The following is a 23,053-nucleotide window of genomic DNA, read 5'->3' on the forward strand; positions in this document are numbered from 1 at the left end:
AATATAATTTGGAATGTAATTCCCAAAATACGACATTTTTCTTTGTATTTCTCCATGCGTACCCTACCCTTTCCTGCAGGATGTGGTGAAATTGTGGGGGGCGGGATGAGGATCAGGTTTGTTTGCTTTGCTCACTTGTGTTACCTGCAAACAGGTGTTGGAGCAGCTCCGATTCTGGAGGGATTGCATTCCTGGAAGATGTAATGACACAGCAGGGACTCAGCGGCTGGGCGGCAAAAGGGACTCACTGTTTTCAACTCAGCCCACGCTGTGCGGACAAGCAGTTCTTGGGTCTCCTCTGGGTCTCCATAGGAGGCGTTGAAGAAAACAAAGGCGTCCTTGGCCAACAGAGAGCTACACACCTCTCCTCTGTATGTGCTGCAGTAGCCTGTATCACCCTTGTAGAGTCTGATGGGGAAGAGAAAAACACACATGGGGGGGATTTCTGAGTGTTGACAAATCGTGCAGACAAATCTGCAGACTATAGCATCAGCACTTGAAGTGTTTAAAGCTAAACCCCTAGAACAGTTATTATATGGGGCTCAGATCTGGACAGGCACTCACTTTGGATCTACAGAAGCTATTTAATAATAAATAATAATTTTTTTTATATTATACCCCACCCTTCCCAGTTCAGAAAACCGGGCCCAGGGCGGCTAACAACAACTTTATAACACTTAATTGATGCAACAACAACAAAATACAGTATAAAACGTGAATAACAATAAATTCAGAACTCAAAAATCAATTGGGGGGAAATCCATCCAATAAACATTAGATGATCACCAGGGCTAGCTGGCTAAATTAGTCCTATTTGGGCCAGCGAGGAGACCAGGCGAGAATTAGCTGTGGGATCCCAGAGTAGGTAATCTTCATAAAAAGGGGAGGGGAGGGAAGGAAGGGGAATAAAAGATCAGGCTAAGTCCAAATTGAAAGCCAGGCAGAATAGCTCTGTCTTACAGGCCCTGAGGAAGGAAATTAAATCCTGGTCTCATGGGTTTAGTCTAAGTTCCTAAGGCAATTTTTTCCTGTTCCATCCAGATGCTTCTCTTCCATTCCAAATGCTTTCTTGCACTTGGAGACTAATCTCACCTCTGTTGAATTACAGACTTGGCGTAGGACATTTAATTATTGGCTTTGCCTAAATTTAAACCCCACTGGCCTACCACCCTTAGTACTGCAAGATTGTCATGAGAGCATTTGGACTAAAATTGTCAGCCGAAAGCTTTACTTTTCTGGTTTATCACCGCAACAGTTATTAACACTGGGCTTCCGTAAAGCAAATAATTTAACCAGACAGAGCCCATGTCTATGATATCGAGTGACAGAATAATCTGGCCACAATAAGGAAATTTTGTCCATGGTATGATTATTTTCCACCTAGTCATTTTGACACTTTGGCACCCTATTTGCAAAATTTAACAATTCCAAAATACAGACGCGTTTTCACTTTCGCAAGATTGAATATTCTGCCTTCGGCTGTACTTGAGGGAATTTCAAAAAATTCCACTGGAAAAACGGTTATGTCCCTGTGGAGCTGGCAGTACTGAGTCTGTGGCTAATGTCCTTCTGGCTTGCAGTCTTTATAAAGATTTGAGGAGTGAGGCTATTACCCCTCTACTGTGGTCCATGCTGGGTTGCTCAACCACTGTTACGGTGTCCTTTCTCTTGGCAGATCAAGATGATCAGGTGACAGCAAAAACTGCAAAGTTTTTAGCAGGGGCAATTAGAATAAGATCTATTATTTGATTATTGATGTAACCCCCCCAAAAAATGTATTTTCTATGGTTACGTTTTTACCTCTATCTTCAGAACATTTTATTTTATTTTATTGCTGATGGTGAAGCCAGCAAGGACAGTGATTTTGGGAGTGGGCGGGGCCAGCACAGGTAAGCCCCTTCCATTCTCTGCATGTTACTTGTATGTGTGAAGGCTAATGGGAGAGGCTGTTTCTAAGGCAAAGAGGAAGAGAAAAGGCATTCTGAAGCCTAACTGGTTATAGAGCAAGGGAGTGTTGAAGATGGAAATATAAAGATGGGTCTCTTCATTGCCTCGCCAACTCAACATGAAAGAAAAGCCAGGAGGATCATACCTAACTAGAAGCATGATTGCTGTTCATTCTGTCTTGACCCCAATCATTCTGCCCAGACACTGAGGTCCAGTGCTGAGGGCCTTCTGGCGCTTCCCTCACTGCGAGAAGCCAAGTTACAGGGAACCAGGCAGAGGGCCTTCTCGGTGGTGGCGCCCGCCCTGTGGAATGCCCTCCCACCAGATGTCAAAGTGAAAAACATCTACAGTGGTACCTCGGGTTACAGATGCTTCAGGCTACAGACTCTGTTAAGCCAGAGATAGTACCTCGGGTTAAAAACTTTGCTTCAGGATGAGAGAAGAAATCGTGCTCCGGCAGTGCGGCGGCAGTGGGAGGCACCATTAGCTAAAGTGGTACTTCAGGTTAAGAACAGTTTCAGGTTAAGAACGGACCTCCAGAACGAATTAAGTTCTTAACCCGAGGTACCACTGTACCAGACTTTTAGAAGAGATTTGAAGGCAGCCCAGTTTAGCGAAGCTTTTAATGTTTGATGCATTACTGTATTTTAATATTTGTTGGATGCTGACCAGAGTGGGCAGGGTATAAATAAATTATTATTATTATTATTATTATTATTATTATTATTATTATCATCATCATCATCATCATCATTACACAAGGGTCACAGAGTTCAGTTTATATCAGTCCCAAATATTAGGAAATGCCAAGGGAGCTATCTGCACCTCTGTTAAAATATTTCCTTTCCTCGGCTGACTTCCATCACCAACTTATTTGCTTGAAGCATGTGAGCTGCCTGCCATTGACAAGATGACTCAAGGTTTCCCCAACACTCAATATGCTTTCCATCTGTAGGGACAGATTTCTTTTTCTCCCTCTCTCTTTTTCAGCATTCCATACCAAGGTTGCAACTTTCTCCCCTGACTCCATTTCTTCTGGGATACGATCAGGGTTGGATTAAAAATTTTTGCTCGTGTTTGCAGAAAAGGAAGTGATTCATCACGGCAGTAACCTGATAGCAGTGCAATGTCCCCGTGGACATAGCAGACGAGCCAAGATTAATGTTTCTCCTGTGTGTAGCTCAGTCCCTTTTCATGAATGATACATGCACACAAATGCAGCGCTTGCATTCATTGAATTAATTTTACTGATGTCTCTGCCTGGTTTTGAACATTCCTTTTACACTGTAGTTCCTTGTTCTGTTATAGAAGTGTGGCTTAATAATAATATAAAAAATCATTGTATCATTGTAACAATATGTCACCTAAATTTTAAATGCCAACAAGAATAGTGTGCTGGTAAAACGACATGGATCTATCAACTTTGAATCTTTTCAGAATAAGATCTTTACAACTATCCTAAGTATTTGTAACAGCATGTCTTGAGTTTTATTTAAGGCCTCAAGTAGGCATATTTTAGGCAGAACAAAGTGTATACTTAATAGTTTTTTCAACTTGTTGGTCTATGTAACTGAAAATTCCTGAAGACATGCTCTCAAATGTTTGTTTAATGGAACAGATCCAATCAAGTTCAGTTAAACAAATGACATGCTTTCGGAAAATTAGAAAGATGATTCATCCTGAAGGCTTTTCCATGAATTATTTGCTTTTGTTCTATCAGTTTTAAGGCAGCAATTACAAAACTGGATTTTTTTAAAAAGGTAAGAGATGCATAATTAGTTTATTTTGGCCAACACTAAGGTTGCGTCTTAGTCTTTTCTGACATTATCAACCTGAGACTGAAAAATGTGTTTCCCTTTTTTTAGATCCAGTCAAATTCTTCATACAGTCCTTGCTAGGAGATCCCATACAATCTTTGCACTGAAAAGAGGCACACAATCCACAACTTTTGCCCTGGCTGTGACTGAAATGTGCTTAGATATTGTCAAGATCCATATGGTTTGATTAATCTGGTGCCATTTCATTTTGGGTCTCTGTATCAAGAGTAGGTCTTGCAATGCTGGTGTTTTCATTTTTATTTTGGTCGGATTCTGTATTTGTTTTACTTTGATTCTTACCTCTGCTTTTACCCAGAGCTTTGAAATAGCTTACGGCTAAAAACTAATACATTTGACGCTGGCTTGACTTGTATTCTCCAACAACAGCAATGGGTTGCTATAACAATGAAAACATATTAGCTCGAAACCAAAGGGAGCCTAATCCCTTCCATCTTTCAAACGCTGTTGGTTTAAGAGGCTTAGAAGGAGTTTGCAAATGAGCGAATACCAATCGGTAACTTACAATCTTGGGCATTGTTACCACTTTGCAAGCTTCTCGTTTCCTCCCTTTGCCAAGTGGTGATGGGAATTTCACCTTTACGCTGCTTCCTATAATTCGTCACACCCTAAAACCCTTCACTCCACAGACTGCTGTTAGCAAGAGTGGGGTCAGTGGTCCTCTCTGGCATCTGTGGTGGCGCACCCAGGGCCAGGGCGAACCGCCCATAGGGGTGGGGTGGGGCACACAGCACCCATAGGGATGGGACACGTGGTGCCCTTAGGGAGGGGCGATGTGGGGCGCATGACACCCACAGGGATAGGGTGCGTGGTGCCCTTGGGACGGGGCAGACCACAGGGCCTCAGACGCCCTACAGCAGGTGGGGAGGCAGCGGACAGACAGAGTGGAGCCTGCGGATACCCAAGACGCTTGGCTCGGGTCCGCTGCTCAGGCCCAGCGGTTTGTGCCGCCCGCCATTTTGTCAGCCCCCCTCAGTGGGGACACCTGGAGTGGGTCCATAGCTGTCAATGTTTCCCTTTTTTTAAAGGGGAAATTTCCTTATTCCGAATAGGATTCCTCACAAGTAAAGGGAAAAATTGACAGCTATGGGCAGGCCGCACCTACTGCATCCCCCTTGCTACACCCCTAAGTGGGGTAACTCACAATGGGATGGTTTCACATCAGGCATTTCAGACGGGAGATGAGAAGGAGATTATGGCTGTTGCTTTTAAGAGCAGCCGCACATTTCCCATCTAATGGGTAGAGCACTCCTAGCATCATCCAAGGAGGAGAACCTGTCTGAAATCATGGTGAGCCTGTCAATGAACCCAATGATGTGGCAGGGGTCAGCAAACCTTTTCAGCAGGAGGCTGGTCCACTGTCCCTCAGACCTTACTGGGGGCCAGACTATATTGGGGGGGGGGATGAATGAATTCCTATGCCCCACAAATAACCCAGAAATGCATTTTAAATAAAAGCACACATTCTATTCATGTAAAAACACACTGATTCCTGGACCACCTGCAGGCCAGATTTAGAAGGCGGTTGGGCCGGATCCGGCCCCCAGGCCTTAGTTTGCCTACCCATGTGCTAGAGGAACCAAAGGTCTGACTCTGTGTAAGGCAGCTTCCTCTGTTCCGATATCCTTAATTTCTACCCCAGCAGGAAAAGGTCTGTGACCTGCTTGGCAGGTGGTTCCATGTGCCCTGTTCGTGTCACACAATCTTTTGTCACACAAAATCCATCCCCAGGTTACCCTTACCTCCATTCTAATAGCGCAAGAGTGAGGTCCATCCGAAGAAGCAGTTGCGTTGGAGGGAGGGAGAGGAGGAAAGAGAGAGAAAGAGAGGTGAAACGGGCAGTGCAAAATAGATTTGCATCTTTACACAAATAAAGCTTGGAATAGCTCCGTAGCGTTTTTCTTTTACGTTTCTAAGGAGAGGGAAGAGAATAAAAAATACCTTCGGATAGTGCCATAATAATTAATAATTTATTATTTATACCCCGCTCATCTGGCTGGGCCTCCCCAGCCACTCTGGGCGGCTTCCATAGAAACCAAAAATACAGTAAAATATCACACGTTAAAAACTTCCCTGAACAGGGCTGCCTTAAGATGTCTTCTGAATGTCAGGTAGTTGTTTATAGCTTTGACATCTGCTGGAAGGGCGTTCCACAGAGTGGGCGCCACTACTGAGAAGGCCCTCTGCCTGGTTCCCTGTAGCTTTGCTTCTCGCAATGAGGGAACTGCCGGAAAGCCCTCAGCGCTGGACCTCAGCGTCCGGGCAGAATGATGGGGGTGGAGACGCTCCTTCAGGTATACTGGACCGAGGCCGTTTAGGGCTTTAAAGGTCAGCACCAACACTTTGAATTGTGCTCGGAAACGTGCTGGGAGCCAATGTAGGTCTTTCAAGACCAGTGTTATATGGTCTCGGTGGCCACCCCCAGTCACCAGTCTAGCTGCCGCATTCTGGATTAGTTGTAGTTTCCGAGTCACCTTCAAAGGTAGCCCCACGTAGAGCGCATTGCAGTAGTCCAAGCGGGAGATAACCAGAGCATGCACCACTCTAGCGAGACAGTCCGCAGGCAGATAGGGTCTCAGCCTACGTACCAGATGGAGCTGGTAAACAGCTGCCCTGGACACAGATTTGACCTGTGCCTCCATGGACAGCTGTGAGTCCAAAATGACTCAGAGGCTGCACACCTGGTCCTTCAGGGGCACAGTTACCCCATTCAGGACCAGGGAATCCTCCACACCTGCCCGCCTCCTGTCCCCCAGAAACAGTACTTCTGTCTTGTCAGGATTCAACCTCAATCTGTTAGCCGCCATCCATCCTCCAACCGCCTCCAGACACTCACACAGGACCTTCACCGTCTTCACTGGTTCTGATTTAAAAGAGAGGCAGAGCTGGGTATCATCCGCATACTGATGAACACCCACCTCCTGATGATCTCTCCCAGCGGCTGCATGTAAATGTTGAAAAGCATGGGGGAGAGGACAGAACCCTGAGGCACCCCACAAGTGAGAGCCCAGGGGTCTGAACACTCATCCCCCCCCCACCACTTTCTGAACACGGCCCAGGAGGAAGGAGCGGAACCACTGTAGGACAGTGCCCCCAGCTCCCAGCCCCTCAAGACGGTCCAGAAGGATGTTATGGTCGATGGTATCAAACGCCGCTGAGAGATCCAGCAGAACTAGGAAACAGCTCTCACCTTTGTCCCTAGCCCGCCGGAGATCATCAACCAGTGCGACCAAGGCAGTTTCAGTCCCATGATGAGGCCTGAATCCCGACTGGAAGGGATCCAAATGGTCCGCTTCTTCCAGGCGTGCCTGGAGTTGTTCGGCAACCGCTTGCTCAATCACCTTGCCCAAGAATGGAAGGTTTGAGACTGGGCGATAGTTGGCCATCGTGGCTGCATCTAAAGATGGTTTTTTAAGAAGCGGTTTAATAACCGCCTCTTTCAGCGGGTCTGGGAAGGCTCCCTCACGGAGGGAAGCATTCACCACCCCACGAAGCCCATCGCCCAGTCCTTCCCGGCTAGCTTTTATAAGCCAGGATGGGCAAGGATCAAGGAGACAAGTGGTTGGGGAGGGGGAGGGCAGGGGGGCTAGCCCAGTTTTTATGCCCTGCGTGAAGACTTCAGAGGGGCACCATTGAGGCTCCTGCCTGTGTACACAAATGTGCACTGTATGTGAGCAGGGCCGGATTTTGGTTTGATGAGGCCCACAGCTACTGAAGGTAATGGGGCCCATTATATGTCCAGCTGTCCTTTGTCAGCAACAAGTTGTTGCTGTTTCTTGTGTTGAATATATGCTATATGGTAATTTATGGACCTAATAGTTATCTCAAGCCATTTGCCCATGTTGCCCTGCAACCAGTCCATGCAGAATGTAGGCACCCTATATATAGAAATGAGCAAACCAGTGATAATTTAGGGAGCGGGCTAGCAGGCGGGGCCCATGACTTACATCAGGCATAGGCAAACTCCAGCCCTCCAGATGTTTGGGACTACAATTCCCATCATCCCTAGCTAACAGGACCAGTGGTCATGGATGATGGGAATTGGAATCCCAAACATCTGTAGGGCTGGAGTTTGCCTATGTCTGACTTATATCATAGGAGCCTACACAACACAAAACACGGTTGCTGTCTGTAGGTTTTATTTCATTTGCTTTTTATCTTATATTTTGGAAATGTACATCCAGTTTTTTCCCCTTTAAATTTTTTTGGGCCCCCCAAGAGAGTGGGGCCCTGAGCTATAGCTTGTTTAGCTTATACGTAAATCTGGCACTGTATGTGAGTCAAACTGGGTCTTTCACTTGGGTGAAATGAAGCCTGGTTTTGCCCCTGCCCTTTGGAGAAATTGTTTTCTTGATTTGGTTACAGGCACAGAGGCACAGAAGCAAGCTTCCGAAACAGGAATCTAGCTGGATGAGGAGTCCCATAGGGGCAAAACAGAAAACCCTCCCAAAGCATTTTCTGTTTGCCTATTTCCCCCTTCAGTTCACTTCCACAACAGTTTGTGTGATGCCCGCTGAGCAAATTGGAAAATCCACAAAGGGATCCGATTGACTGTCTTCCACATCAGTTTTGGGAGAAAGGGGCAGAGAATACAGATATAATTAGCCTTGCCTGGTTTAAAGCAAACGAGATAAGGGGTGGTACTGGACATCAACAAGGCTTTAAACAGCCCGGTTCTTGCCACATCTACTCAGAAGTAACTCTACATTAAGTTTGATAGTACTTACTCCCAAGTAAGCATCTCTAGGGTTGCAACCGAAAAGGTTGGCCTTCACAGAAAGCCGCCATGAGCAGAAGCAGCTTGCCATGGGCGGTGAAGGCACTATGCAGAGCCGTCTTTCCTATTGGGCTTAGTGGCGCGTTGCGCCAGGTGCTGGCCTCTCAGGGGCGCCCCAGCGAGTGGGAGAGCTGTGTGGCTTTGCCGGTGGCATCCCCTTTCCCTGCATGCCCGCCAGCTGTGCCCGTCAACCATATGGCTGGCGGGTGTGCAGCTTGCCTCCCAGGCCTCTGCGGGAAGAGAGCGATACCCGCAGAGGCTTAGGAAAAGGTCGACAATTCTGGGAAAGGGGGGGGCGGGCAGAGGGGTCTTTGAAACATGGCGCCGGATATGCTTAAGATGGCCCTGGCACTATGCTACCTTCCCGTTGCTCACCAGCAGGGAGGTCAGGGCGATACATTTGCACTGCTGCCTCACTCCTCCCAGCAGAAGTTAGGGGAGCTATACAAGTCGTCGTCTTTTATCACTGTTCAGAAAACTATCTGAAGTGGCGCCCCCTCCTACACTGAGCTGCATGGGTCAGCAGAGGAGGCCCAGCTATTGACGCTGCCACGCTCTGTGGGTTTGAGCAGGCGCAGCCTTCTCTGTGGTGGCCCCTCCAAGTTGTAGACTGCCCTTCCCTCTGAGGTGCGTCTTGCACCATCACTGCATGCTTTTCAGGGACTGGTCAAGACACACCTCTTTAGCCAGGCCTTTGGTCAGGCGGATATCCTCTCTGCCCCCACATTGCTGTCCTCTGCAGCTCTGCCTGGTCATTCTGATGTTGGTTTTATTTCATTATTTTATTCGGCCTTAACTTGAATTGTTGCATTTGCGGGGGGGGGGCGGAGGGGTGCGTGTGTGTGTGAAGTACAAAATAATAAATAAATGAAGACCACACACAAGATCAATCTCAGCGTGATTTTTGCACCTTGTCGTGTTGTACACATTGTGAGCGGAATGGGAAACAGTGGGGGGGGGGAGGGAAACCACAACATTTTTCCTGAACACTTTGGTATTCCATATACAGTGGTACCTCAGGTTACATAGGCTTCAGGTTACAGCCTCCGCTAACCCAGAAATATTACCTCAGGTTAAGAACTTTGCTTCAGGATGAGAACAGAAATCATGCTCCAGTGGCGCGGCAGCAGGAGGAGGCCCCATTAGCTAAAGTGGTGCTTCAGGTTAAGAACAGTTTCAGATTAAGAACAGACCTCCGGAATGAATTAAGTACTTAACCTGAGGTACCACTGTACTTTCCTTTGGGACCAACCTGTCCCCGGTTCATGTAAGTAATACTCAAGATGTTCATGCCTCCCTGAACTATTTTCACATGGCTGTTAGGTGATATTAATATAGTGCTTCCTCACTTCCTTCTCCTGGATGAGTTTACAGAGTGTCTTGGGACACCGTAACCAGGACGGCAGCAAATATGTCGGAAATTATAGCTGTGCCAACCTCTGAAGTGTAATAATATAGGAAGAAACAGCCGGGAATGAGGTGCACTCCTAGATCAAATTTATCCTGCTGCAAATTACAAGGAAGCCAAGCCCTTCAACTTTCTATGAGGTCTCTCTCTGTGTGCGAGCGAAACCCCAGGCAGAAGTTAAAGAACATTTGATTCCCCCACAAGTGCCTCTTTCTCGAAAAGCATACCTGATACGTTGATAGTGGCTGCGGCTTTAGCTGTGCCATAAGTCTCGCTGTGCTTATTCGTTGCTATGCAGGTGAACAAACCCGGCCGGGTGACGTAGACTTGCAACCTGGAATCGATCACTCGGTCTTTGACGGTTTCGACGATGGATCCTGCTGAGACCTAAAACAAATGAGCGACGGTTCAGATGTATTGCGTAAAAACCGCAGGTCATCAGAATATAGAAGCAAAACAAGTGTAGCTGGTGCAAAATTCAGCGGCCAGGTTGCTCACCAGAGCAGGACGGTTTCAGCATATTACACCGATTCTGGTCCGACTGCACTGGCTACCAATTAGTTTCCGGGCCCAATTCAAACTGCTGGTTTTGACCTATGAAGTCTTAAATGGCTCAGGACCACAATACCTCAAGGACCGCCTCTTCCCATATGAACCTACGCAGTCCCTGAGATCATCTTCTGAGGTCCTGAAAGACCTACATTGGCTCCAGGTGCATTTCCGAGCACAATTCAAAGTGTTGGTGCTGACCTTTAAAGCCCTAAACAGCCTCAGCCCAGTAGACCTGAAGGAGCGTCTCCACCCCCATCGTTCAGCCCAGACACTGAGGTCCAGCGCCGAGGGCCTTCTGGTGGTTCCCTCAGTGAAGTGAAGTTACAGGGAACCAGGCAGAGGGCCTTCTCGGTAGTGGCACCCACACTGTGGAACGCCCTCCCACCAGATGTCAAGGAAATAGAAAACTATCTGATTTTTGGAAGACATCTGAAGGCAACCCTGTTTAGGGAAGTTTTTAAAGTTTGATGTTTTATTGTATTTTTAATATTTTGTTTAAGACCGCCAAGAGTGGCTAGGGAAACCCAACCAGATGTGCAGGGTATAAATAAATTATTATTATTATTATTATTATTATTATTATTATTATTATTATTATTATTAAAAGCAACTTAAAAAGTCAATAGGGCACAAGACTCTTAATCTCAAGGTCGTGGATTTGAGTCCCGTGTTGCGTAAAAGATTCCTGCAGTGCTGGGGGTCGGACTAGATTACTCTCATGGTCCCTTCATATGTAGCATGGTAGACTACGACTGTTTTTAATTATAAATAACCAACCTGCTTGCAAAGGGGGGACATGGACTGTGAGGTTAGGACCAATGATTTAAACCTGTAATATTAGTACATTAATGTGGCTCTCTTGCCTAGGAAACGAATAAAGGAGAAGGTGTTGAAGAGCCAGTGATTTAACGCTGATATTTTATACCCTGCCTGATTCACACCAGCATTTAGAGCCACTTGTTCGCTTTCATTAGGAGCACATATTTCCTACATTAATAGGCATGCTTGTACAAACACTGGGAACAAGCCAGAAGTTGGTCTGGTGACAAAGGGCCGGTGTCAATTAATCCACAGGTTGTCAGGTTTCCCGTTTCTGTCCAAATATTTCATTGAGCGAAATATTTAACCAGGTCGTTCTTTTAGTCAGAAATCACTTCTCTGGATTTAGTGTGCAGAAGCAATTTCCTCAAGGTCATGAACCCAGTTCTGATTGAGTTCATTGAGGTGCTATAGTGTCAGAGGCAAATGCACCAGATTTAATAAAGTCCCAGGTTTAAACTGTTTTTTCCTTATTTGCCATAGGATAAAGGCAGATTTCCCTGCAGTCAAGGAGGAGGTCAATGATGCACTTTCAGCGAGACATGTGTGTCAGATTGCATTTCTTGGTGCCGAAAGTATTGATCTCATGTGTAAAGATCTTTCCTATGCTTTCCTATTCTGATTAATTCTAGAAGCTACTAGAAGTTTCTCTGTATGAGAGAAGCAGGGGCAGAAGGGCTAATGATTGTTTGGGTTATACCTTCAGAGAAGCTGAGTACAGCTGCTTTGAATTAGTTTTCTCCCAAGTGAGGTCATGGTGACTATAAATATAGGCCAGAAGGAGCCTGGGTTTTTACCTTTTCTCTTCTCTCTCTTTCCTTTCTGGTGTGGTGTTTCTGTTTCTGTACATAGGATGCTTAGTGCTAAGGTTTAGTCTTATTGTGAGTTAAGTTTATAAATGCTGCGACTGGATTTTGTATGGACTGAACCAAACCTCATTGTATTGGATTTGATAACCATTACACTACATTTGCCTTCAGCACAAGTAAAGCTCTGTTGAATGAAGTACTATTGCCATAGCTGTCAACTTTTCTCCTTTCCTGCGACGAATCCTATTCGGATTAAGGGAAACGTTTAAAAAAGGGAAACGTTGACAGCTATGACTATTGCCTCTGGTCTATTTTTGGGAACTCTGCTGAACTCTGCAATGCGTTTAAGGTTTTCCTCCACACGTATGACAACATATGACAACATATGACAACATATGGACCAGATCCAGATTTACAGAATCATAGAGTTGGAAGGGACACCAAGGATCATCTAGTCCAACCCCCTGCAATGCAGAAATCTCAGATAAAGCATCCAGGACAGATGTCCATCCAACTGCTACTTAAAAACCTTCAAGGAAGGAGAGTCCACCACCTCCCGAGGGAGACCGTTCCTCTGTCAAACAGCCCTTACTGTCAGAAAGTTCTTCCTGATGTTTAGTCAGAATCTCCTTTCTTGCAACTTGAAGCCATGGGTTTGAGTTCTATCCTCCAGCGCAGGAGAAAACAAGCTTTCTCCATCTTCCATGTGACAGCCCTTAAGATATTTGAAGATGGCCCCCACATGGCCCCTCGAACTTCCTTTCCCTTCTGTTCCTCTTCGTCTTAAAGGGACCCTGTCAAGTCAGGGAAATTTGTGTGTGTGTGGCTTTCCGTCCTGGCTGCAGATTTTGGAAAGGAAATGTGAGAACTCGGAAGGCTGAGTCAGAAGGCTTCGCTCTCAGCCTGGACCACACAGCCAAGGAGACTTTCCTTGCCACGTTCGCTGATAGAACTCACAGGGACAGGGAAATAAACGCAGGGAGAATTGAAAAGAGCTTCAGTTCTAGGGGTAAGCTGTCGCCAAGCTCCCATTAGGTAATAACAATCCCTTACTGCCTTGGCACAGCTAACTTCAGACCAGCTTGAAAGACAGTTAAGCGCTGCACTCTTTGCCATTTGCACCGTGGAAACAAGGAGAAAATAGCTGCAGGAAACCTCGTGAACATTGCAAGGGACTGCATTTTTAAGTCCGGGCAGCTTTTCAACTTGAAATGTGAGACCCTGGTAAATTATGACAATTTATTTCGTACAAAAATCCTGTCACTCACTCTCAAGAAATCGCTTTTTTTTAAATCCTTAAAAAAAAATCAATTTAGGAATTAAACTTGAGACAAGATCAAGTATATATTTAGGCTACAAATTCAGATCCAGTTTTACACCCATTCCACTGGCAAAAAGAATGCAGAGAGCAGTACTTTGGCGGGAAAGCTGATACTTCCCTATCGTGGGTCCCCATGCACTCAGTTCGTAGCATTCCTTCGAGAGAGAGAGAGAGCAATGCCTTGTAACTGATAACAAAGTTCAACAAAATTAAGGAAGTGCAAGTGGGGCCTGCAACAGAAGGTTGCAGGGCAAAGTGCTCCTGTTCAGAGTTCCAGCCAGCCATGTTCGCTTTCATTCCATTCAATCCCCATCAATCTCATTTTCTATTTCCCCACCTCCAATAGACACACGGTATTCTGTGTGTATTCTAGGGATGTGGGTGGCGCCGTGGGTTAAACCACAGAACCTAGGACTTGCCGATCAGAAGGTCGGCGGTTCAAATCCCCGCGACGGGGTGAACTCCCGTTGCTTGGTCCCTGCTCCTGCCAACCTAGCAGTTCGAAAGCACATCAAAGTGCAAGTAGATAAATAGGTACCGCTCCAGCGGGAAGGTAAACGGTGTTTCCGTGCGCTCCCCTGGTTCACCAGAAGTGGCTTAGTCATGCTGGCCACATGACCCAGAAGCTGTAGGTTGGCTCTCTCGGCCAATAAAGCGAGATGAGCGCTGCAACCCCAGAGTCGGTCATGACTGGACCTAATGGTCAGGGGTCCCTTTACCTTTATTCTGTGGCCCCTGAGTATATTCTCATTGGGCTTCTTTATGCCCAGTTAGTTTACCCCTCCCTCAATGATTGTTTGTACTTCTGCACTCTTGTGGGTGGGTGGTGCAGTTTCAGCTACAGAATGATCAGCACTTGAGCCTGAGCATCGCTAACAGAGGGCATATCTTTGCATGCCCAGCTACAGACCCTCCTCCCGGGAAGCCAAGCCCAGATAATTATATTCGCATATTTTTTCTTTTTTTCTTTCCCCCCTTCAAGTTTAAAGGTGCGGCTTTTATTTGGGTATGGCCTATATTCGTGCTGTGATAATAATTTAAAGTCTTAGATATATAATAAATGTTCATAAATGTACCAACCAAGCACGTACATAGATCAGCACAGGAAGGCAGACCTGGAACCATTTTTGATTCCCAAACTGACCAAATGTTTTCTCTGCAAGGTCAAAGGAAAATGGAAAAGCCTCCCCATTGTCTTTTCCTTCACAAATCCTGTCTTAAGGGTATGTCTGTCTGTGTTTGAATAGGGTGAGCCTGTGACCTGGCTCAGGAACTAAGTATTTATCATTACAAAAGACTGGCCAGGCTCCACAGGGTATCGAAGCAAGTGGATGCTTCACATCAACTAGGTACGTGTCAGTGAAAACTGATACAGGGCTGATAAGTCATTCAGTCTAGCTCCATTGGAAGGTAGAAAGAGTTGAGTTTTCATTCAGCATCACTATTTACTTTGCAAAAGTGTTATGTACTGAGTTGAATCGGATGCAAAATGCAGCAGTCTGATTGGTCTTAGAACAATGCAGCAGTATGATTGGTCTCCAGGAGCCACCCAATCCAGCTCCAGGTGGAAGTGAATCCACAACCTGATTGGGCTACAGGAGAATCCTGGAATTAGCCAATCACATGCAGCCCATTGTGTAAATAATGTATATAAAGCAGATATTTTGGGGGAACATTCATTCCTCTCACCACTATGAGCTGAATAAAGAGCATGAAATCCACTCTCGACTCAGAGTATATTTCAAAAAGCCTTTGGCATTTTCTTGCGTGTTTCCTTTTTTACTCCCCGGCCTCCTCAAGGTCCAGCTGACAGCATGTGGCCTGCAGACCTCAGCTGAAGAATCACACATGTTCCCAGCAACTGCAAAAACACTTACGGCTTTTCCATTTTCAAGCCATGTCACCGTAGGGGTTGGAATGCCTGTTGCTGCACATCGCAGCGTCACCACAGAGCCAAAGCTGACGTTGTAGGATTCGGGAGCTTTCAGGATTCGAGCGAAAACTGTATATGGAAGAAGACAAAGTTGTGGTTAATATTCATGGTCAGCCACTGGTCAAAACTCTGGGGATTTCTCTGTCGGAAAGCACATCAAACAGCTGAAAGTCAAGCTAATCCAAGGTAAAACCAAATCATTACTGAAAGCAAAAAACAAGCATCATCATAATCATAATATTTATATGGTGCCCATCTGACTGGGTTGCCCTAGACACTGTGGGCAGTTCCAAACAAAATAATAAAGACACAATACAACATCAACCATTAAAAACTTCCCTAAACAGGGCTGCCTTCAGATGTCTTCTAAAGGTTAAACAGTTGCTTATCTCTTTGACATCTGATAGGGTATTCATCCACAGGCAGGGCGCCACTACCAATGTGTCAGTTTGTTGTAAAAGGTAAAGGTAAAGGGACCCTTGACCATTAGGTCCAGTCGTGGCTGACTCTGGGGTTGTGGCACTCATCTCACTTTATTGGCTGAGGGAGCCAGCGTACAGCTTCTGGGTCATGTGGACAGTATGACTAAGCCACTTCTGGCAGTGCATGGAAATGCCGTTTACCTTCCCGCTGGAGCGGTACCTATTTATCTACTTGCACTTTGACATGCTTTCGAACTGCTAGGTTGGCAGGAGCAGGGACCGAGCAATGGGAGCTCACCCTGTCCCAGGGATTTGAACCGCCGACCTTCTGATCAGCAAATCCTAGGCTCTGTGGTTTAACTCACAGCACCACCCGTGTCCCTCAGTTTGTTGTACTTTTGCGCATATACAGTGGACCCTCTGGTTACGAATTTAATTCATTCCGGGGGTCCATGCGCACCCCAAAAAATCCATAACCAGAGGCCTTCTTCTATGCACGTGCGATAGAGTACTTCTGTGCATGCGCATGCGGCAAAGCCCAGAAGAATACTCTTCTGGGTTTGCAGCATTCGTAGCCTGAAAGTTACATAACCAGAGTGGTATGTAACCAGAGGGTGCACTGTGTGTGTGTGTGTTTTCTACAGTCCTGTACACAGAATTATGTACACAGAATTATGCACCCCCCACAAAAGAAATACCAAAACTATCTATCATGCTAAAATAAAGGTTTCTGTCAAAAAGTTGGCTTCTGTTGCATGAATAAATTATACAAATTGCATCCCCAGTCATGCCTGGATAGCTCAGCCAGTAAGAGCCTGGTGCTGATAAGGTTGCAAGTTTGATCTCCATATGGGACAGCTGCGTAATCCTGCATTGCAAGCGGTTGGACTCAATGATTCTCGGGGTACTCTAACTCTATGATTCTTTTTTTTTTTTTACATTTTTTACTGTTTGAGCAGGCAAAAGCCAGAAAAGGCTTCAAGGGCCACACGTGGCCCTTGGGATGTGTGCTAGACTGCCCTGATCTGGAGGAGCAGACATTCTTCTTCTCCGCGTCACAGAATCAAGCCAGCCCCTCTAAATCAAATAGGTTGCAGATTCATTTAGTGATGGGGAATCATACTGCATGTATTCCACCAGTAGATTGCGTGTTGAGTCCCACAATGCCACCCCTCCCAAAAAAATCACACATCACACATCATATTTTTGTTTAAGGTTTTTGGCATAATTTTGGCCACAACTTTATTCAAATACAAAAAATGTGAGTGGCTGCTTAGGCATTGGTTATGACTATCTATCCTTGCCCCAGGGACAGAACTGACTTCCGGATTCCAGCGGAAGCCAGCGTGGGAAACAAGTATTGGGTGAGAAAATGAAGCTGGGCCTCAGTCCCTCACTTCTCACCCTCATGTTCCTGTGGGGCTTGCACGGCCCAAGTCCGATGCCAGGGACAAGGACGAAAAGAATGGCAAAGCCTCTGGATTTCTTTAATGGAATTCCCTTTCCGCACCACCATTGGAGGGGTAGGCACTTACCCCTCCACCAACCAATTATAACCAATGCCTAACCACCAACCTTACAAGTTGTGACGATTTGCTACGCAGTAGGCAAAAACCAAATGGCACCAGCCAATCAGCCAGATGGCAAAATTCCTACCAGGCCCCTGCACCAAGGCAGACGACCCCATGACAGGCATAGCAAGGTCAAGCGATCAAGAACACCCCCCCCCCATTAAAGGAAGGGTGGGCGGGTGATCCAGTGCAAAACAGCCAAGAGGACGCCCAGCGTTGGGCGTCCTGTATTTAAGGACTCTGACCCCTCCTCAAATTGGCAACAATCAAAACTCCCCAGCACCCCAATTTTAACCACTTGTTGCTTGGGATTTATCCAAATCTCCCCAGCAACAACTGGGTGGCTTGTATCCCCCAACCACAACACGTGCTCTCTGTTATGGAGAACACGCTTTATCAGAAGAAACCTCTTTAGACACATCCATAATACAGAGACCGAAACAAAATGTGAAGAATTTTTGTCTGGCGTCCCTGTAGAAAACCAATGTAATACAACGACTCATTTCTATATTCGCAGCAGCAAATCCCTAAGGGCAAGTGCATGGAAGGATAAGATGTGTTCGAATTACCTTCCTAAGGAAATGAGGGAGGAAGTTCTTTTCATGCCAGACTTTGTTCTGTGCACGTAAAGAAGCCTTTAGCCGCATGTATAAAGTTAAAGGTAAGCCAAGTCTGTTGGCTCAGCTGTCGAGAGCATCTGATGACTCAAGTCCAGGAAATAGTACACCGTAATAATTGTTTTAAAGATGTCTCAAGACTGTGGGCTTCTCCATTCATCCCTTTTGCCCTGCGGGTTCTAGGCACAGGTTTGCACTTTAAAGCTCTGAGTCCGAGCATTGCTGTTGGTTGGTTGTTTCCTTGTTTGTTTTGCCCTGCGCCTTTCCCTAGGAAAACCTACTCTTTAACACTGTAGCAATTCAGGTTTTTGTGGATTGCTATTTGCTCTGATTCAGTATTAAAGAGTGGGCTTCCACAGGGAAGTTATTATTATCATTTAATTTATTTATGAGATTTATAGACCACCATGGGACGCGGGTGGCGCTGTGGGTTAAACCACAGAGCCTAGGGCTTTGCCGATCAGAAGGTCAGCGGTTCGAATCCCCATGACAGGGTGAGCTCCCGTTGCTCGGTCCCTGCTCCTGCCCACCTAGCAGTTCGAAAGCACGTTACAGTACAAATAGATAAATAGGTACCGCTTTGGCGGGAAGGTAAACAGAGTTTCTGGGCGCTGCTCTGGTTTGCCAGAAGTGGCTTAGTCATGCTGGCCACATGACCCGGAAGCTGTACATTGGCTCCCTTGGCCAATAAAGCGAGATGAGTGCCGCAACCCCAGAGTCACTGGACCTAATGGTCAGGGGTCCCTTTACCTTTAGCTATATACCACATAGTCTTCCAAGGATCTCAATTTGGGGTACATGGTTCTCATCTTCCCCATTCCATCCTCACAACAACCTTGTGAGGTAGGTTAGGCTGAGAGACAGTCTCTGGCCCAAGGTCACCCAGTGAGCTTCATGGCTGAGTGGGGATACAAACCCTGCTTTCCTAGGTCCTGATCCAACACTCTAACCCAGAGGTTGTCAGCCTGGTCTCTACCACCCACTAGTGGGTGTTTCAGGATTCTAGGTGGGCAGTAGGGGGTTCTATGACACAAGCTGAATCCTCCTTCCATCGAGCACTGGTGGGCGGTAAGGAAATTTTACCATCAAGAAAGATGCATTAGTGGGAGGTAGGTATAAAAAGGTTGACTACCCCTGCTCTAACCAATACGCCACACTGGGACTAATAATAATAATAATAATAATAATAATAATGTGGGAATGTTCAGGGATGAAGGAGAGGATATATTGTCTGATTATAGCCTTTCCCAACTTGTGTTAATAAGTTCCACAATTTAGCAGAATAACATTCCCCTTTTTAAACTTGCAGCAGATGCATTTGCTCAGGCTCGCTAAAGCCTCTATAATAACTGTTCTGGTATTTTCCCCTTATTCCCTCATAAAAGATAAGACACGACACAGTCTTCTACAAAAGTATAAAAAGAGTTTGCTCACATATCATTCTGTTCACAATAGGATCTCAGAAGGCAGACTTAGCTTAGAAAAGAAACATATACCTAGAAACTATCTCATAAGAAGACAGTCCCTTTGTCTCCTCTTGGCTGGAAGCCAAGAGGGCTTCTTTGGCTAAGCATATGTTGCTTTTTTGATGCATGTAGTCAAAAGAAAGAGATGGCTGCCCTGCCCTGTGCTTTTGTCATTACCTGCACAGGTGAGGCCACACCCACCTCTAGTCACATGCAGAGGAAGTCTGTCCCAGCCCAGAAGGAAACAGGAAGTTTACCTGCTGGCTGGACAAACATTCCTCCCCGTGTGTAAACATGTACACTCTAGGAATGTTGTACTTGACTGCTCTTGTGTTTCACATCCCACAAATAATGCTTGGACACAAAGCTTTAAAGCACAAAGCTTTAAAGTCTGTTTGTTTAATTCTCCACACTCTGTCCTTTGTAAAGTTTGCCACAGCAAATATTACAGGGCTGACTAAAAAATACCAACAGCATTCTGCATATCCATCAAAGTTTGATGATATGCTTCAGGGAAATAGTAAAGAATAATTAAAATGGCAACAACAATAACAACAACCACCATCACTGCAAAGTTTTGATGGGGCCCCAAAGTCTTAAGTGAATCAGGACAGGAGGTCAAGTTATTGCCTAGTTACTTGTTGTGAAGTTCACACAGTCAATCTGGAAGCCTCCTGCTAAAAGAAGTGGAGGCAGGGAAAGGCTTTCGTAAAAGAAGGGCTTGGTGGATTGGGCCCAGCATCTGTTGGAGGCCAAAGACACAGGCTGGGCAGTGAACTAAATGAAATCTCACTCTGATCGAAACCAAAAATTCATTTGTTCCCAAGGTTCCCACAGACACAGCAACAAAAGGAGATGAACCAAGCACTGTGTTTTCCTCGTATCTCCAATAACATTTAATATATTTATGGCATTTATATACCACCATAGTCTTCCAAGGATCTCCTTGGACAAAGAAAGAACCAGTGCACATTAGGGGATACCAGTTTCCACCAACACTAATTATTCTCCCCTGCAAATGCACCCCAAGCTGTATGGATTTATTTTTCCTTACTGGTTTCCAGCACTGAGGGGGCAAAAATAACCAGATGCAGCCCTTTCAGTGGGGAGAACTGGCTCGCATGGGAAATATTAAGTATCCTCTCACTGCCAATTTCCACATACAGAAAACTTCCCCCTGTTCCAAGCCCAACATTCTGTTAACACAGCAAATGAGGGTTTGGAGATACACAGTGGACAACTTGAGAAGCGACTTTCCCTCAAGTTTATTGAGGACATTTATCTAACTCCCCTAAGCAAGGAATTCAGGGCCGACTTGGGTGCATGAGAAGAAACATGACAGTCAAGAGACATTACATGGTCCAGAGAAGAGGAAGCTGAAGGACTTCTCTTTCCTCTGAGCTTCATTGTGAAGGTTGCAGTTCTTGCATGTCCCCTGCCAAGGACTAATGATTAAGCAGGGGGGAAATTTTAGCTTGTGAGATCTGCTGAAGTCATTTAGGTGCCATCAGTCATGCCCACATATCAAGTCCTTTTCACACAGACTTTGCTTTTTGTTGCACACTAGACTGAGCCCAACGAGTTCTCTAGTTTCTCTGGATTTTGTAATGTGGAAAGTGTTATGTACTGAAGTTCTCACCCTGGGCCAGCAGGGACATACTGTAGATAGTTATGCAAATAAGGGATCGAAAGTGACGTTCAGTGATTGGATAGTTTTAGAAAATTGTTTCAGTTACGTTGTACTGGAGCTCTATATAAGCAGGCTGACTGAACCCTTCAGTTTAGTTCTGGCCTGGCCTGTGAATAAACAAGAGCTGTTTGAAGAATCGCTGTGTTGTCTGATATGTTTACCCACAACTTAACAGAAAGCACAGTCCTGTGGATGACCGTGAGTTTCTGAGACTGCCACAGCTTTGTGACACCCACATGCATCATCATAATTGTTACAAAGGCCCCTGTTTAAGACATGCACTTTGTTAAACCATGCAGATTGCGTGTGAGAGGGGGAGCCGTTTCCCAATGAGGTACGCGCAACCATTTATCCTGGCTGACTTCCAAATCATTCAGATAATTGGAAATTTGGATAAATAGGTATGCCAGCCACGCGAGGTTACATTTATACTGCTCTGTGGGGTGAATACACAGTGAATGCACAGAATGAACTTGTGCAACGTGGTGTTTAGATTAAATTGTCTTTGATTAATGGGGTTCTACCGAGTATACAGTGGCTTGCAAGATTCAGCCATGCCAAATTTCTCGTATGTTCTCTTTCCTCCATCAGTTCCATTGAGCTGTTGTTAGTGTCATCAACCAAACAGAGTTGACGGGTTGGAATATTGCCACTGCAAAGATCATTAATGCTATAATCACTAAAACACAGCACACATGGTCTGAAAATACCTCCGTCTGTTGCATTTCTCTCATTAAGAACTGCACAACAAAGAAGTTGATAAAAGAGATGAATGTTCCAAGTTCTCCAAACAAACAAGCCCTGCATATGCCACAATTTATTAAATAACCTACCAAATTACTTACTACCATGACCACATCTTAAGTGCAATGCTTAATTTTGATAGGAGGGAGAATTAAAGCAAGAGCTGTGTTAAAATATCATAATTCCTTAAGGGGGGGAGCAATGCAAGTTTGGAACATCTGCAAAAGACTTTTAAGGCCTTTAGTCTGTATCCCTTTTGTCATTGTTTATTTAGAATGAGCATTCCAGTACTGCAAGCAGATAAACCCTTCGGGTGAAGTGTTGTATTTGTACGATTTTGCAACATAGTGCAGAACAGTCTGTGCATTAGTCGGAGCGAATTAAAGAGATTATTTTGAAGCAGACCGTCCCCATTAGTGGCAGTTTTATAAATTAAGAAATCATTTAAGTGCGGGGGAGGAATGTATCAAGGACATAGTGTTCAGAATTTGAATATTTTGGACATTTAGAAGCAAATAAATTGTTGTAAAAGTGCTGCCAACTTCAAATAATAATAATAATAATAATCTATAGGAAAGTATTAAAAAGAGATGGGCAAGGTTAGTTGGTATACTCATTATCAAATATGGATGATTGTGCACAGGGGAAAGTAGTCACAGTTGGAAGTACCATAAAAATAAAAAAATTCTTATTTTTGTAAATGTAGGCATATTTATGTTAAGCCTGAAGAAGAGAGGACTGAGAGCAGTCGTGGTTGGTTGGGTGGTGATCATAGGCTCCAGCTCCTACGGGGCTGGAGACAACTTACTTCACCTCCCTGCAAAGTATGGGGAAAAGGAGCTGAGCCCCCTAATTGTGAGGGGCTGAACGACGCCAGGCCTCTCTGCAGTGGTCCGATGTGGCTTCCGCTTGAGTGCAGGAAGTTCCGGCAGCCAATCGGAAACCCAACCTTGGTTTTTGAATGGTTTCAGGAGTTGAACGGACTCCCAGAATGGATTAAGTTTGATAACCAAGGTACCACTGTAGTCACCAGGGGTCCAACATGGCAGAGTGCCCAAGATGGACCTCAAAATGCTTCCTCCCCAGCTACAGTCAGAAAGTTCTGCCAATTAATATTGGATTGAGGACATGAAGGCTCATTT

At 45.5% G+C, this 23,053-nt stretch overlaps 1 protein-coding gene across 1 annotated transcript in view; it reads right to left on the reverse strand.

Moving 5' to 3' along the window:
* Positions 1-23,053, reverse strand: part of MUSK (muscle associated receptor tyrosine kinase) — a 59,868-nt gene that overhangs the window by 25,798 nt on the left and 11,017 nt on the right. Inside the window, exons 6-9 of the mRNA XM_083720080.1 lie at positions 15,346-15,470; positions 10,195-10,354; positions 9,932-9,998; positions 145-408 (exon numbers count right to left, since the gene is read on the reverse strand). Coding sequence (XP_083576206.1) covers positions 145-408; positions 9,932-9,998; positions 10,195-10,354; positions 15,346-15,470 — 616 coding nt within the window. The remainder of the gene's footprint in view (positions 1-144; positions 409-9,931; positions 9,999-10,194; positions 10,355-15,345; positions 15,471-23,053) is intronic.

Source organism: Podarcis gaigeae (assembly GCF_964106915.1).
Source record: "Podarcis gaigeae genome assembly, chromosome: 17".
Classification (NCBI taxonomy): domain Eukaryota; kingdom Metazoa; phylum Chordata; class Lepidosauria; order Squamata; family Lacertidae; genus Podarcis; species Podarcis gaigeae.